At 46.3% G+C, this 13,876-nt stretch overlaps 1 protein-coding gene across 4 annotated transcripts in view; it reads left to right on the forward strand.

The window, feature by feature from the left end:
* CTIF (cap binding complex dependent translation initiation factor) overlaps nt 1-13,876 on the forward strand; it is a 147,450-nt gene that overhangs the window by 41,283 nt on the left and 92,291 nt on the right. For 3 of the 4 annotated variants that reach the window (XM_085043830.1, XM_085043831.1, XM_085043833.1), the window contains exons 4-7: nt 1,270-1,374; nt 5,381-5,454; nt 6,305-6,409; nt 10,207-10,282. In XM_085043830.1, the coding sequence (XP_084899956.1) occupies nt 1,270-1,374; nt 5,381-5,454; nt 6,305-6,409; nt 10,207-10,282 (360 nt within the window). The remainder of the gene's footprint in view (nt 1-1,269; nt 1,375-5,380; nt 5,455-6,304; nt 6,410-10,206; nt 10,283-13,876) is intronic. The other variant, XM_085043832.1, reaches the window with a different exon arrangement.

Consider the following 13,876-nt stretch of genomic DNA (forward strand, 5'->3'; position numbering starts at 1 on the left):
AGGTTAGCCCATGGCAGTGTCTGCAGGACCTCATGTAGCCCCATGAAGATGTCTGGGACGTGAGAAACCCTCTAGAAATGTCAGCTCTCACATCACTCCTGAAACACAGGTTTGCATTTGTATTTTCCAGATTTTCAGAGTACTTGAAAAAGTTGAATATTCTGCACTCTGTGAAATCACAGGGGTTTAATCATTTTAGGTCACTTCAAAAGCCTTTCCCAAGCCTCTGAGCAAAGCTTTTGGAACAATTACCTTGACAATATCCACCTTTCTCCCCAAGCACCTTGTGGGGTGTTTGGATAGAGCTGGTCAGGTGAGTTATTCTGGTTTTCACATGAGTCATTATACCCTGAGGGCTGAACAAGAAACGTGCAGGTTTCTTGACAGCACAACAAGTCAGAGAATAAAGGAGAACATTAGGCACAACTCCTTAAGAGACACAAATAGTTATTTGTGTAATGTGTCTCCTGGTTCTCTACAAGAGTTCTCAGCTGTATGAGTAACTGGACTTCAGCAGAGGGCTGAGGAGCGGGAAAAGCTGTCTGAGAAGTTGATTTGGGCCTGGCAGGGGAATTAAGGAAATGGAATGGCATGGAATGGAATTGACCCTGAGATTAGCTCAGTTGGTCAGAGCACAGTGCTAAAAATACCAAGATCACCAAGATCATGGGTTTGGTCTCTGTATGGGCCATCCACATAAGAGTTGGACTTGATGGTCCTTGTGGATCTCTTCCAACTCAGAATATTCTGTGATTCTCTGAGATGTCTGGAATGGAATGGAATGGAATGGAATGGAATGGAGTGGAATGGAACAGAATGTTTCAGTTGGAAGGTACCTACAACAATCATCCTGTCCAACTGCCTGCTCAGTTCAAGGCTGACCAAAAGTTAAAGCATGTTATTAAGGACATTGTCTGAATACCCTTGAGCAGCTTTAGAGGATGTGGGGTTGATGAATATACATAATTAATCCTCATGAAAATAGAGAAGGTAAGTATTATTTTTCCCCACGCGTACACTAGAGCACTAGGGCCAAATCTTATCTTCCTCAGAGCCTCCCACAGTGTCATCCCTTTGCAATGTGTAAATAGAACCTATTAAAGGACTCAGAGGAAGCCCCACAGTCAGGATGCTGGTCACAGGTGTGGTTTTGTAGGTGCTGCACGTGTGGCCTGGGAGCTGGAGCTTTCCTGTTCCACCAGGTCAGTGGTTTTGGAGCGTGTGGGACGGGGTTGCCCTTGACTAAAGCGACTTGTCTGTTGTTTTCAGGAAGAGTGGGATCACAGCAGCAGTGGGAGCACAGGATCCAGGCAGGGCTCTGGATCCAGGTCTGGCAGCCACAGGAGAAGCAGCCAGTTCAGGCAATTGACCAAGGTATATCTGGTAGTGATTTGCTGGAGCTGTGTCCTGTGCTTGCTGCTTACTGGAGGCATCCTCCTCACGACATGTTTGTGGTGTGTGTCACACAGAGGTGTGGGTGCATGTCAGCTGTGAAGGACACTTTAAATAGGTTCAAGGACCTATTTAATTCACTCATGATGTGTGACCCGCTGAGGTGTGCTGTGCCTTAATATTGGGAAAGAAGCCCCTAGTCAGCTGGTTGAGTGCAAAGGAAATCAGGGGGTTTTTCTGTATTTTAAGTCTTGGAGTATTTCAATTTTTGGAAAGTCAGGAGATGGCTGTAATTATTTTCTGGCAGGTCTTCATTAGAAGTTAAAAATGAGGGGATAGCACATAAATGGTGTTAAATGGTGACCTTGAGTCCAGCTGCTTTCTGTGTGAGCTGTCTGCAGGGCTAGATGGGGAGTTACCTTCCTACCTTGCAAGAGATTGTAAGAATTCACTTTTTATATGGTTTTAGGTCCCTCCATGAACTCAGACTAGGTCATTCTTGTTAATTTCAGCCTCTGTCCTCTCTTCTCTTGGAGTTGCTCTCCTTGTGCACACATGAGCATGGGTTGTGCCAGAAGCAGAGGGCAGCTCTAAGGTTCAGTACCAGTGGTCAAAGTCCTGGTCCATTCATCCATTTCATCCTCCTGAATAGTTTGAGGAAATAGCTTTTCCTGCTGACCTGTGCTGTGGTGGGAGAGGACCCTCAGAACCAGGTTGTGTCTAGAAAGTGATGGTCCTTTCTGGTGAGAATGAGACTCAACATATCCTTCCTTCTTTGAGCAGGGGTAATACTGTCTTCCTCAAAATGTCTATATTTTTATCTGTATTTTTCTTATGAAAACTTGCCGTTTTCAACAAGGAAGCCCTTAATTGGAGCCTTTTCACACCATTCAGTATCTATCTCATCTTTTTTTATTTTCTACCAAAGTGCAGCCAGGGGTTGTAGGCAGCTGAGAAGGAGGAAAAGTGGGGGAAGCTCCTCAAGCTCAGAACTGAAAAATGCTTAAGTATCACATGGCACAGGACAACCCCTGAATTTATAGCAGGGACCAAGGTGGCCACTTGGTGTTGTTCTGTGTGGAGTTATGATCTAACAGGGTTGCAGTTGTGCAACAAAGGGTATGATTTTGTATTTGTTTTCTGGAGGATGATAATGAGGAGCGGCAAGAGGTGGGATGCTGAGCTGGGCTTTGGAAAGCTGCTGCATGCATGCAAATGCTGACTTTGTGGGGAATTTGCTGAAGCTGCATGCATGGTGAACAGCCAGAGCCCACGTGGGTCCATCCCTGTTTGTGTGGGCAGCTACAGGCGCTGGGCAGCAGTGGAGGAGGTCATTTGTGCTCCCCAGGGCTGGAGGACAGAGGTTGTGGACGTGCATTTAAGCCACTCTGTGTGTAGCATCTGCTTTACTGAGTCTCTCATCTCTCAGAGTATTGGTGTTACTCTTGAAAGCGTGTCTCTCAATCATTATTCCTAGTTAATTAATTAATTTTCAGCAGTACTAACTCCTTCTCAGTGAAAGAGATTATCTAAAGCTGAGGGTTGGGTCACTGGGAGCTTCATGTTAAAATTGCTGATGGTTATAATTGCAGTCCTGGGGGGACTGACAGCAAGTCACTGCTTTTCTTAAATACATGCAATTTTTAATCTTTTTTTTTGTACCTGGATTTGAGAATTGGCTTTTTGAAGTCTTATTATTAAGTCTTGGCACTGTGCTGTGAGCATTTTAGTAAGTGCCCTGCAGCACAGGGCTGCAAGTCTGCTCCCTGTCCTGTGACCTGAGACAGAAACTGGTTCTAAAGACAGGTCACGGAAGACCAAAAAGGTGTCTTGAAATGGCCACAGTGACTCATGACTTAATGACAAGGTGTGTTATCGTTGGGCCCTGGCGCCATCTCTGTGGAGTCTGGCTGATGCTTGGAGTGTCTCCAAGACCTTATGGGGATGTCTTCTAGGAGGACCAGGTTTGGGTGAGAGCATCCAACTCCTGCCTCGGACCTGCCTGACCTCCTCACCACCTGGAATGGATTTGTCTGCAAGAAGAGGTCCCTCTTCTGTGTGTGACAGCTATGATAACCTGCACATGGGCACTTCCATAATACTGCATTTGATTGCTTGTAAGGGTTTAAAAAGCTAATTCCTTTCCTTGCTGGGAGAAAATCATGCTTACGTTTGCCTAAAATAAAAAGCTCAGCTTCTATAATTGATCACAGGAGTTATGTATTTCTGGTAGTTTGTTTCTGAGCAGAGACATGTCAACTTGCAGATTTCAGGGGTTAAAATCATAGTCCATAAACCCCTTGGAGGAGATGAAAAAGGGAGCAATGTGTTTGTGTTTGGAGTTTCTGGTGTCTAAATTGGTTGTTGTGCTGGGAATGACTGCAAAGTGTAACCATCTGTTCACTGAGGACATGTGTCCTGACATGGGTTGGGAAAGTGTTGCTCACTTTGTGAACAGATTGTGAGCTCTGGGACTTCATTAAGAAATGGTCACATTTTTTATGAGTTTTTAGTGCCTTGGTTAATATTCATAATATTTGAAAATTACAGACATTGTATGATAGGGAATGGCTGTTATCCACCTTCTCTAGCATGTGTTTTGCCAGAGTGGGACCATTTGGGCTGAAATGCTTAAATAATATGAATATGTGCAAGATTATGAGTAATCTGAATAAGAAATGCTGATGGGGAAAATTGTAATAATATGGGATTTCCTATTTGCTGTGCATTGAATCCATCCAGACTGAGACAAGTCTGATTTCTTGAATGGTCTTGAATGACAAAATACAACCTGCTTTACTTCACCTGTAAAGATGGAGAGGGCAGCCCTCTGTGCAGGGAGGATGTGTGAGGGATGATGAATCTAAAGGGGCTTTGAATAACATATATGAGGTCTTTGCTTTAGATGCTCATGGTCTGAGTTGTCCAAATGCAGCTGCACAGGAAAATGCAAGGTGTTCTGCAGTTGGCTGGAGGTTTCTCATAATAGCTGTGGGGAAAGGTCCTGCAGGTGCGGGTGTTAGTGGCTGCACATGAGCCCAGGGGTGCCCAGGTGGGCAAGAGGCCAATGGCCCGTAGGCTGTCCCAGCTGTGGTGTGACCACAGCCCCAGGGCAGTGCCTGTCCCCTGTGCTGGCTCTGCTGAGGCACCTCCAGCCCTGGGGACAGCTCTGAGCCCCTCAGGACAAGAGAGACACTGAGGGGCTGCAGAGTGTCCAGGGAAGGGAATGGAGCTGGGAAGGGTCTGGAGCACCAGGAGAGGCTGAGGGAGCTGGGAAAGGAGCTCAGCCTGGAGCAAAGGAGGCTCAGGGAGACCTTGTGGCTCTGCACAACTGCTGACAGGAGGGGACAGCCAGGGGGTCAGGCTGTGTTCCCAGAGAACAGGGACAGGAGGAGAGGGAACAGCCTCAGGCTGGGCCAGGGGAGGGGCAGGGCGGACATCAGGAGGAATTTTGTCACAGAAAGGATTGTTAAGCATTGGAACAGGCTGTCCAGGGAGATGCTGGAGTCCCCATCCCTGGAGGTGTCCATGGAACACCAGGATGTGGCACTCAGTGCTGTGGGCTGGGTGACAAAGTGGGCATCAGGCACAGGTTGGACTCGATGATCTTGTAGGTCTTTTCCAACCTAAATGATCTGTCATTTTGTGAATCTCAGCCTGCCCACTGGACCTTGGTGGGTTGTGGTGGTTGTGGACAGTGGGGCAGGAGGAGAGGGCTGGAGTCAGAGCTGAGCTTGTGCATTGTCTGCTCTGTGTTGTGCCCAGCTCTGTGTCCCTAGGGCTGAAACTGCCACTCCTTGCCTTCACAGTGCACTTTTGCAGCAGATGAAGGCTCTCTACATGGCACTGAGCATGGATTCACACAGCAGCACAGGGTCCCTTGTGCAGCGCCAAGACACCTCCATGTCTGGTGGTGAGAGAGGCTGTGCCCTGCTCGGGATAGCTCCATGTGCCTCCTGGCAAGTAACCACCTTTCCCTCTCTCCTAGAATGGCAACAAGGAGAGCAACCTTGACATGCTGGGCACAGACATCTGGGCTGCCAACACCTTTGACTCCTTCAGGTAAGCTGGTGTTAAAATGCTTTAAGAGAAAGATGGACTCTTAGATGGACTCTGCCTTTTCTTAGCCTCCACCAGTGTGTCCATCCTGCTGGTACCCAGGCACCAGAGAGTACCCTGGTGGTACTGATATTGCTGCTCCTCCATCTCCCCATTCCCATTTAGCCTGTGGCACCAAGCACAACCTATTGAAAGCATCCTGTTTGCTTTGGAGACGCCACTCCAGGGTGGGTTTGCAGTCCAAACACCTGGAACTGGTAGCAATACAATTACTTGTAGTCACCCCAGAGCTGCACAGGCAAGGCTTGAGTCAGCTCTAAGCTGCTGCTCCCAGATTTTACTCTCCCATTAATTTGAGGTACCATCATGTGTTGGCTTCTTAGCTGCTGGGAAGAGCTCTTCAGCTGCTGCCTCAGTGTGGGAAAAGCAGTGAAATATGCTTTCTGCCCAGTTTGATGCATGATCTGCAGGGATTGAGTCACTGGAGCAGAGAGGTTGTGCAGGACCAGAGAGAACGTCCTTGCATTGACCAGGCCAGTACCTGTTGTGGTACCCCCTTGATACAGAGAGCAAATATATCTTGCAGGGTGTGTGCTGTATCAAAATTAGAGGCTTAGATGAAGCCACAAGAGCTCAGCATACCTAAAAAACAAGAAAAAATGAAATTAAAAGAGGTGCATCAGCGTGCAGATAGGAGGCTCACATCCACGTGCTCTGCAGCAGGGAGGGGTCCTCCCATAAATGCCAGCTTTCCTTGTCTGCAGGCTCCAATGTGTCCTTTGTTCTTCAGCTTGGTGGTGTTTAATTAGTAGTGGACTTTCTTCCTCTGTTTTTTCCTGTTTTTCTCTCCTAGTGGTGCAACGTGGGACTTGCAGCCTGAAAAACTAGATTTCACCCAATTTCACAGAAAGCTGCGAAACACCTCCAAACACCCATTGCCTCACATAGACAGAGAAGGGTGAGTGCTGTGTCTGCAATACTGTGGTCTCCAGGAAAGTCTCTAACTTGTCCCTTGCTCTAGGAACTCTGGCTTGGTGACACACCTCACATGGAGGACATGGAAAGAGGCACTGGACCATTTACAGGTTTTGAGGGTGCCACGATCAGTCTGACTGGCTCCTCTGTCATCCAGTTCTGGGCTGCAGCTGTATTTTTGCATTGCTTGATATATTTCTGTGTTTAAATCACTCTGGATCCAAGTCTCCTAGATCCAGCTGTCCTAGATTTAAACATGTCTAGATGGTGGAGGAAAGATCGTGGTGTAGTGCTGACCTGGTTAAAGTTCCTGGGGGTGACAGGGCTTCCATTGTTCTCCCCAGCAATATTTCAGGGAAGGAGAGAGCACCAGTGTGAAGTCCTTTTGGTGGTGACAGCCTCCACGGGCTTTCCTGTTATTTCTGGATTCCTCAGTGGTTGTTGGTTGGTCAAACCAAATAAATGTGTGCTGGCATTAAGTGGCTCAGCAGTGCTGCTTAGATGGATGTCACCATTTTTCTGCAGATTGTCTGCAGATGGAAAAGCAATCGCTCCCTTACAGGAGCATGCAGCTAGGTGGGAGTTGGGCTCTTCTCCCATGTAACTAATGACAGGACAAGAGGTAAAGCCTAGAGTTGCACGAGGGGAGGTTTAGATTGGGTATTAGGAACAGTTTCTGTCACAGGGGGGCTGTCCAGCTGCCCAGAGTAGTGGTGGAGGGATTTAGAAGCCATGTGGATGTGGTACTTGGGGACATGGATTAGTGATGGCTTTGGCAATGCCAGGGGAATGTTGGATTTGGTGATCTTAGCAGTCTTTTCCAGCCATAATAGTTCTATGACTCTATAGGTTGGGTTCTCCTCTCCCTATCATTCACAGCATGGAGGAAGGAAAAAATCAGAACAGGTATAAAAGATGGGGTTTAGAAGATTGCAGCTGATGTCTCACAGCCACATTGTGTGCAGGGATGGAAATCTTTTCTTGGAGACATTTCTTCTGCTGATAAGTGGGTTTTGCCAAACTACTGGACAGTGCCATATGCCTGGTCTGCACATGTTGTTTAGAAGACAAGATTAGAATTGTTATTAGAACAGTTGATTGGAAAAAATTAGAAACATCCAACCAGACCAGCAGTCCCACACCAGCCCAGGCTCAGCATCTGCAGGAGGCTCCTGTACTGTACAATGATAGGAATACTCACATAACCCTTTTTTCCTGCACTATAAATAACAGGTACTGCAGGTTTATAAAGAGCAATTTTGAGAACATTTGGAGCAACATTACACTAAATTTCTAAGTCACAATGTCCCTTATGCAAATTGACTCCCGTTTTTTCAGATGGGTTTGGAATGAGATGAAGGGGCCCTTTGTAAAATAAGACATAATGTGTTTCCTCTGTGAAATAAGATATAATGTTCTCCATGGTTGATGGCACTTCCCAGGTGGTCCTGACACCTCTGTGTGCAGGGAGGATGGAACAGGGTTGGTGTTGTGGTTTTCCTCCAGTTCCTGCTGTATTGTGAGTGCCACATTGCAAACAGGTAGAGAAGGACTGTGGAGGTGTGATATTTAATCACTCCTAAATATTACAGCTGTAAAAGGGGAGTAAGAATTAGTGTATCTGCAGAAAAGTTAGGCAGATGCTATCAGCACAAGCAATGCATCTCCCAAAATGCATGCCATGTAAGTAACCTGGCTAGAACAGAGGAAGCACAAAGAAAGACAAAATTCTTCTTACCTTTTAACTTTTAAATCTGACTGCTGTGCATTCATCAGCTCTCCGTGGTGAATCTGTGCCAAGATTCAGTTTGCTGAGCCTCCATGAATCTCCACCTGCTAGCTAGGCATTTTCCCTCTTGCTTCAATGGGAGGCTTTTTTTAACAATCTAGCTGTGCAGTGAAAAAAACAGGGGGAAAAAGAAAAGAATATGCTGTTCAGTGTGTGTTTTCAGCACTAAAAGAGCCATTTTATTCCTTAGTCTGATCACTTGCCCAAGGCTGGCCATGTAGTTGCATCCAGTTGTGTAACCTCAAGTGACTTTTGCTTGGGTGAAGTGTTTTCCTCCAGGAAGACATCTGATTTTATTGGAAGATGTTGTTTGGTGGTGTGCTGAATAATCAAAAGTGGAGCAGTTAAAAAAAAACAGGGAACTGTACCACGTTTCTGACCTGAATTTGTCTGGCTTTAATTTCCAGGGCTAGCTCTTGCTCTGCTTCTACTCTTCCAGATCAAACAACCTTTTGTAGTTGGTATTTTCTCTTCATTCTAGGTATCTCCCAAGCACATGTATCACTTTGGTTTTTCAGGTACTCTAAGAAATTTCTCTACCTCCTCTTTGAAATAGGACTGCCGGGACTGCCTGTGGTCCTGCAGCTGGGGCTCAGCCATGCTGTCTCTAGAGGAAAGCTGCCTTCATCCCCCTAATCCCTGCCTCCTCCTCATCCCCTGCACAGTTCAGCGTCAGAAATTTAGCCTGGGACAGTCCCCAACCTTTTCAGATGAGCTTTTCCTACAATACACTTGTGTTCTGCACCTGCAGCTGGCATCATTTGCCTCCGATGTTTGACGTGATTTTTCTCATCTATATAAATTCATATATATCAATATTTTTTTGTATGTGTACGCATACTATATTTTTCCCTTTGTAAATCAAAGTCAGGATTTTATCTGTGATGCCAAGTCAATTGTTAAACTCCTCTGATTTCCTGCAAATACGGAATCACAGAATGGTTTGGGTTGGAAGGGACCTTCAAGATCACCTAATCCAACCCACCTGCCATGGGCAGAGACACCTTTTACTAAACCAGGGTGCTCAAGTTGATTAAGCTTAATTAAATTGCTTCCCTTCACCTCGCTGTTTTTGAGCCTGCTACTTCAGCATGTGCAGTTTTTCTGGTTTTTTCCTCCCATTTTCTCTAATTCCAATATATGTTTTTCTCTGACTTCTAGGCACTGGTTATCTGGGTGTACTGCTACCAAAGTCTCCACGGTGTCTTATTTCTTGCTTCTAACTGACAGAAAAATACTTTATAATTCTTGCATAATAAAAAAAGGTCATCTCTGATGTTTATAAACATAGAAGGATGATACTTACTGACCACTTTTTCTTCTTCTGTATCATCACAAACTCTCTGCATCTAGCTAGTAATTATCTTTGGATTGGTTTTTTCCTTTCTGGATCCAAGAAAGTCCTTCAGCTGCCAGTTCTATGTATGGTGTGTGAATGCTTGACTTCTCACCCCAGTTTCTTTGTCTTTCAAATTGTCTGTTTATATTTATATCGATTGCTGCTTCCTGTCTGAGATGTGTGTTTGTACTGATTTTCCACACCTTTCTCAGCAGGGGAGCTGGAGCTCCTGTGGAGGCCAACAAACGAGCAGTGCTTAAAAAAAAATGTTTTTCATTGCTTTTTTTGTGCTGTCATTTCTGCTGTCCAGGTGGGCTGTGCTTTCAGTTTTACTTTGTCTGGAAACCGAGTCACCCTATGCTCAGGACTGCCTTTGGTTTTGTCACTGCTGCTACTACCCGAAGTGTTTGCATGCTGTGGCAGATGGTGCAGGTGGAGAGGACTGAGCAAAGCATTTAATTTTGTATTAACAGCTTTACGCCTGTGTGGGAGTGTTTTGGAGGCACAGCACACTTGCTCCAGAGAGAGCCTCTTTGTTTCCATGAGGGGCCTTTGCAGTAAGAACTGATCTTCCCCTTGTGCCGTAATAGAAAATAAACTGTGTCTCCAGTGAGTTTTCACATGGTTTTATTTTGTTTTCCTCTTGCCACAGGCTTGGAAAAGGGAAGTACGAGGATGGTGACAGCATCAACTTGAATGACATAGAGAAAGTCCTTCCAGTGTGGCAGGTAGGTGATGAGGACATCTGCCCCTGCCACGGTGGAGACCAGCAGCAGCACCTTCCCTGCCTCGTGTTCCCCTAGGAAACCCTCCTCAGGAGTGGGAGAGCTGCTGGGCTATGCTCCTTTTGGGGTTGGGAGGGAGATTTGTGCCCGTGGTTTTGGGTGTTAGTGCTGGGCAAGGGCACTTAGCACAGAGACTTGGGGAGGTGATACTCTGAGGGCAGTGTATACCTATATATGTATGTGTGTATGTATGGACATATGTACATATACACAGGGCTCATATGTTTGAGAAAAGGAGATTCTGAAAAGCATCGACCCCTCCTGACAGCTCCAAATTAAATTGTTGTCAGGAAGCTAGCAGTGCCTGTGTGCTGACCCAGGTATTTCCCCTTTGGGACATGCCCATGTTTATATACAGTTATAATCCGTGTGTGTGTTTTCTCCAGCTTATTCCTTCCCCAAATCTCGCTTCACAACCCAGTTTTGGCAGTTCTTGTTAAATGCCCTCTGATGGCTGGGTGTTGGGGAATGGCAGGATGAGACCCCACAGTTCAGAAGTCAGGTTGAATAAGTCCATTTGTCAGCATCATGTAATTTTCCATTTCACTGAGTCCTAGTCCTCAAAGAAGCTGAGTACCCTGAGCTAGGCGAGTTTTTGAGGATGCTCAATGTGTTTTTGCCGAAGTCTCTTTGCCTCCAGAGGCGAGGATGAAAACATCTCGTGTGCTATGGTAGTTTTACCCTACTCAGTGCTGAGCCAAGAGCTCACTGGGCTTCTTGCTCACAGATCATGTGAGGAAGAGCTTTTCTCATCCTGCAGACCATGTGACAATCTGCCTTACTGTTTCTTTTGGGTGAGCTATTTGGCACTGAATCCATGAAGGAGTGGAGAAGGGCAGCTGACTTTGGCAGGGAGGAGCGCTGCCTGCAGCTGCTTCCTGCTCAGTCTCTTCCATGTTTGGTATGTCTGGACTTTAGGTCACTGGGAGAAAACAGCAGGTTCAGCTGATACAAACCCCATTAACTCTGCAAAATAAGGTTATTTTCCCTGGGGAATAATTGGAAATGAAGAATCAAACCATCTTTGGTGCAAGGAGCTGATTTCCTTCAAGAAGGTTTTAATCAACAGCTGTTAAATAAGCCAGGTCCTCCTGGTCTGGTTGTCATTTCATCATGTCCTAAGAGCCCATTGACCACAACAAATTAACACCAATATATACATTAATATCTACCATTAATTGGTAGTGTGACATCTCTGAGATGGAAGACTAGTGGGAATGCTGGATTTGATGTTTTGTTTGTGCCTTGGGGCAGACTCATGCAACACTGCATTAATTAGGAGACGTGCTTACCTTGGCATGTACAGTCAGTCATGTGTGTCTGTGGGAGCTAGGACCCAGGTGGCTGTGGGTGAGGGTTTATCTTTTTCAACATGGACAAGTGAAATACTTGCAGACAGCTGGTTTAATCCTGACATATCATTGTTAACAGGATTTGCATGCAACCGTGCAATGCTGACAGTGATTTTACTGCTCTTTATCCCTTGTTTTAAAGGGCTCTGTGGAGCAGTGTGGTGGGGCAGAAGGGAAGATACTCCTGAGAGCTTAGGAGAGGAAAATCCTTCACCCTGTAGGGCTGTCCCACACTGTTACATTTCTGTCACATGCTGAAGAAGAGAGTTTTCACGTTGGAGGTGTATAAACTCCTGTTCTGTTTGTGTTTGAGAGCTCATGGGATGCTTACAGCAGGCGTGCACAGGTGGAGGAGCCAATCTGAGCATCCTCCAGCACAACTGGGGTGGTCTGAGCATCCTCCAGTGACACTGAACCAGTCCAAGCATCCTCCAGCACAACTGGGGTGGTCCAGCGTCCTCCAGCATGGCTCAAATGCAAGTGTTTTGCTGCTGGGTGTGCTTCTGCAGCTATGGAAAGGTTAAAAGCACCACATTTGAGAGAGGTAGGGATTCTTGCTTGCAGGCTGCTTGGAGATTTGTGTGCCTTTGGTGTTAAGGTGTGGTATGCATAGCACATGAATCCAGAATGGATCTCCAGTGTACATCCAGGTGTGGATGCATGTGTCTGCAGAGGGATGCAGTGATGTCCCTGATTAAGCAGAATATTCTGGTTATATGGGGGTTAACCAGACTGTTCTGGATATCTGGATGTTAATATCCCTATACATGAGCTTTTGTGCTGGAATCTATCAATAGTATTTTAACAAAATATTGCAAGGAAAGCCTATGACTATTTGGCAATTAAAAGGTGGAAAAATAAAGAAAGCAAAACAAAACAAGCCCAAATGACCTCCCTCAGATCCTCTTCTTTTGTTTGGAGTTCATGCATCCCAGTCCTTGGGGATGCTCCCACAGCACGGCGTGCTCTGCCATCTCGTGGACATGCACAGGCTCCACAGTTCTTTCACCACAACTTGTAATTTGAAGCTTTCTCGTGCCCCATCCTTTCAAAATCCATCTGAGGTGCTTGTTTTTACTGGTGAGTAGGTTTTATTTCTGAAAGCTTCATGGCTAGGAGCTCATGAGGTCATTGCCTTGGCTCAGCTCCTGAGCCATAACCTCTTCATCTCTCCTTATTCATAAGAATCTGCAGTACAATTTGGGCACTAATTCACTAAAGTGCTGCCAAAAATGACTCTTTTGAAGATAAGTATTCTCCATTCATGAGATCTGATTTTTACTGCACACCAGGGAGCATCTGCTGCATAAGGAGGCACAACTCAGGTGTCGAGAGAGTCCTCGTATCCTCTCCATTTTCACCTCAGCTGTTCTGTTGAAGGAGAGCACATAACCACCTTGACGTCATGAAGATGTCACAGGGAGGGCTGAGTCAGTGCCTTTTGCTTTTGCTCCCTTTGGCAAAGGCTTGGGAAGTCTTTCAGGCTTGAATGTGTCACATCCGAGTGCCCCAGTCCCAGATTTAGTCTTCAGAGCCCTTGGCAAGCAAGCCCTTGGCAAACTCTGCACTTACCAGAGAAAAAAACCCAAGGGATCATGTTCTGCAAGATCACAGGATCATGGAATGGCTTGGGTTAGAGGGGACCTTAAGTCTCATTCCCTGCCAACCCCTCTGCCATGGGCAGGGACACCTTCTACTATCTCAGGTTGCTCCAAGCCCCCTCCAACCTGGCCTGGAACACTTCCAGGGATGAGGCAGCCACAGCTTCTCTGGGCAAGATCCACCCCCCTCCTTCCTGTGGAACTGCTGTAGCTCACAAAGGACACAGGCATCTGCATGTCACAGGGGCGTGGTGTGAGCACTGCTGGTCACAAGCAGAGAATTTTGGAGCATGTCCCAGGTGGTTTCTGGACTCCTGTATTGTAGTGTTTGGCTTTCAGTTTGCTGGACTCATGCCTTTGGGATGGGCTTGCCCTCCTTCGCTGGGAATGTGCTTTCACTGCCCAGTTGCTCCTTGTCCTGTGTTTAGGAGGTAGAAATGTGGCACTTCAGAAAGCCATATTGGGTATTATTGTTGTAATGGGATAAACTTGGAAGATGGCATTGATATAATTTGGTTTGGCATCTTGCTGCCTTCAGCTCATCTCCTTCCGTTTCCTTACTGATTTTTGACCCTTTTTGTCAT

This window comes from Lichenostomus cassidix, chromosome Z, assembly GCF_008360975.1.
Source record: "Lichenostomus cassidix isolate B80296 chromosome Z, HeHo_3.0, whole genome shotgun sequence".
NCBI classification, from domain to species: domain Eukaryota; kingdom Metazoa; phylum Chordata; class Aves; order Passeriformes; family Meliphagidae; genus Lichenostomus; species Lichenostomus cassidix.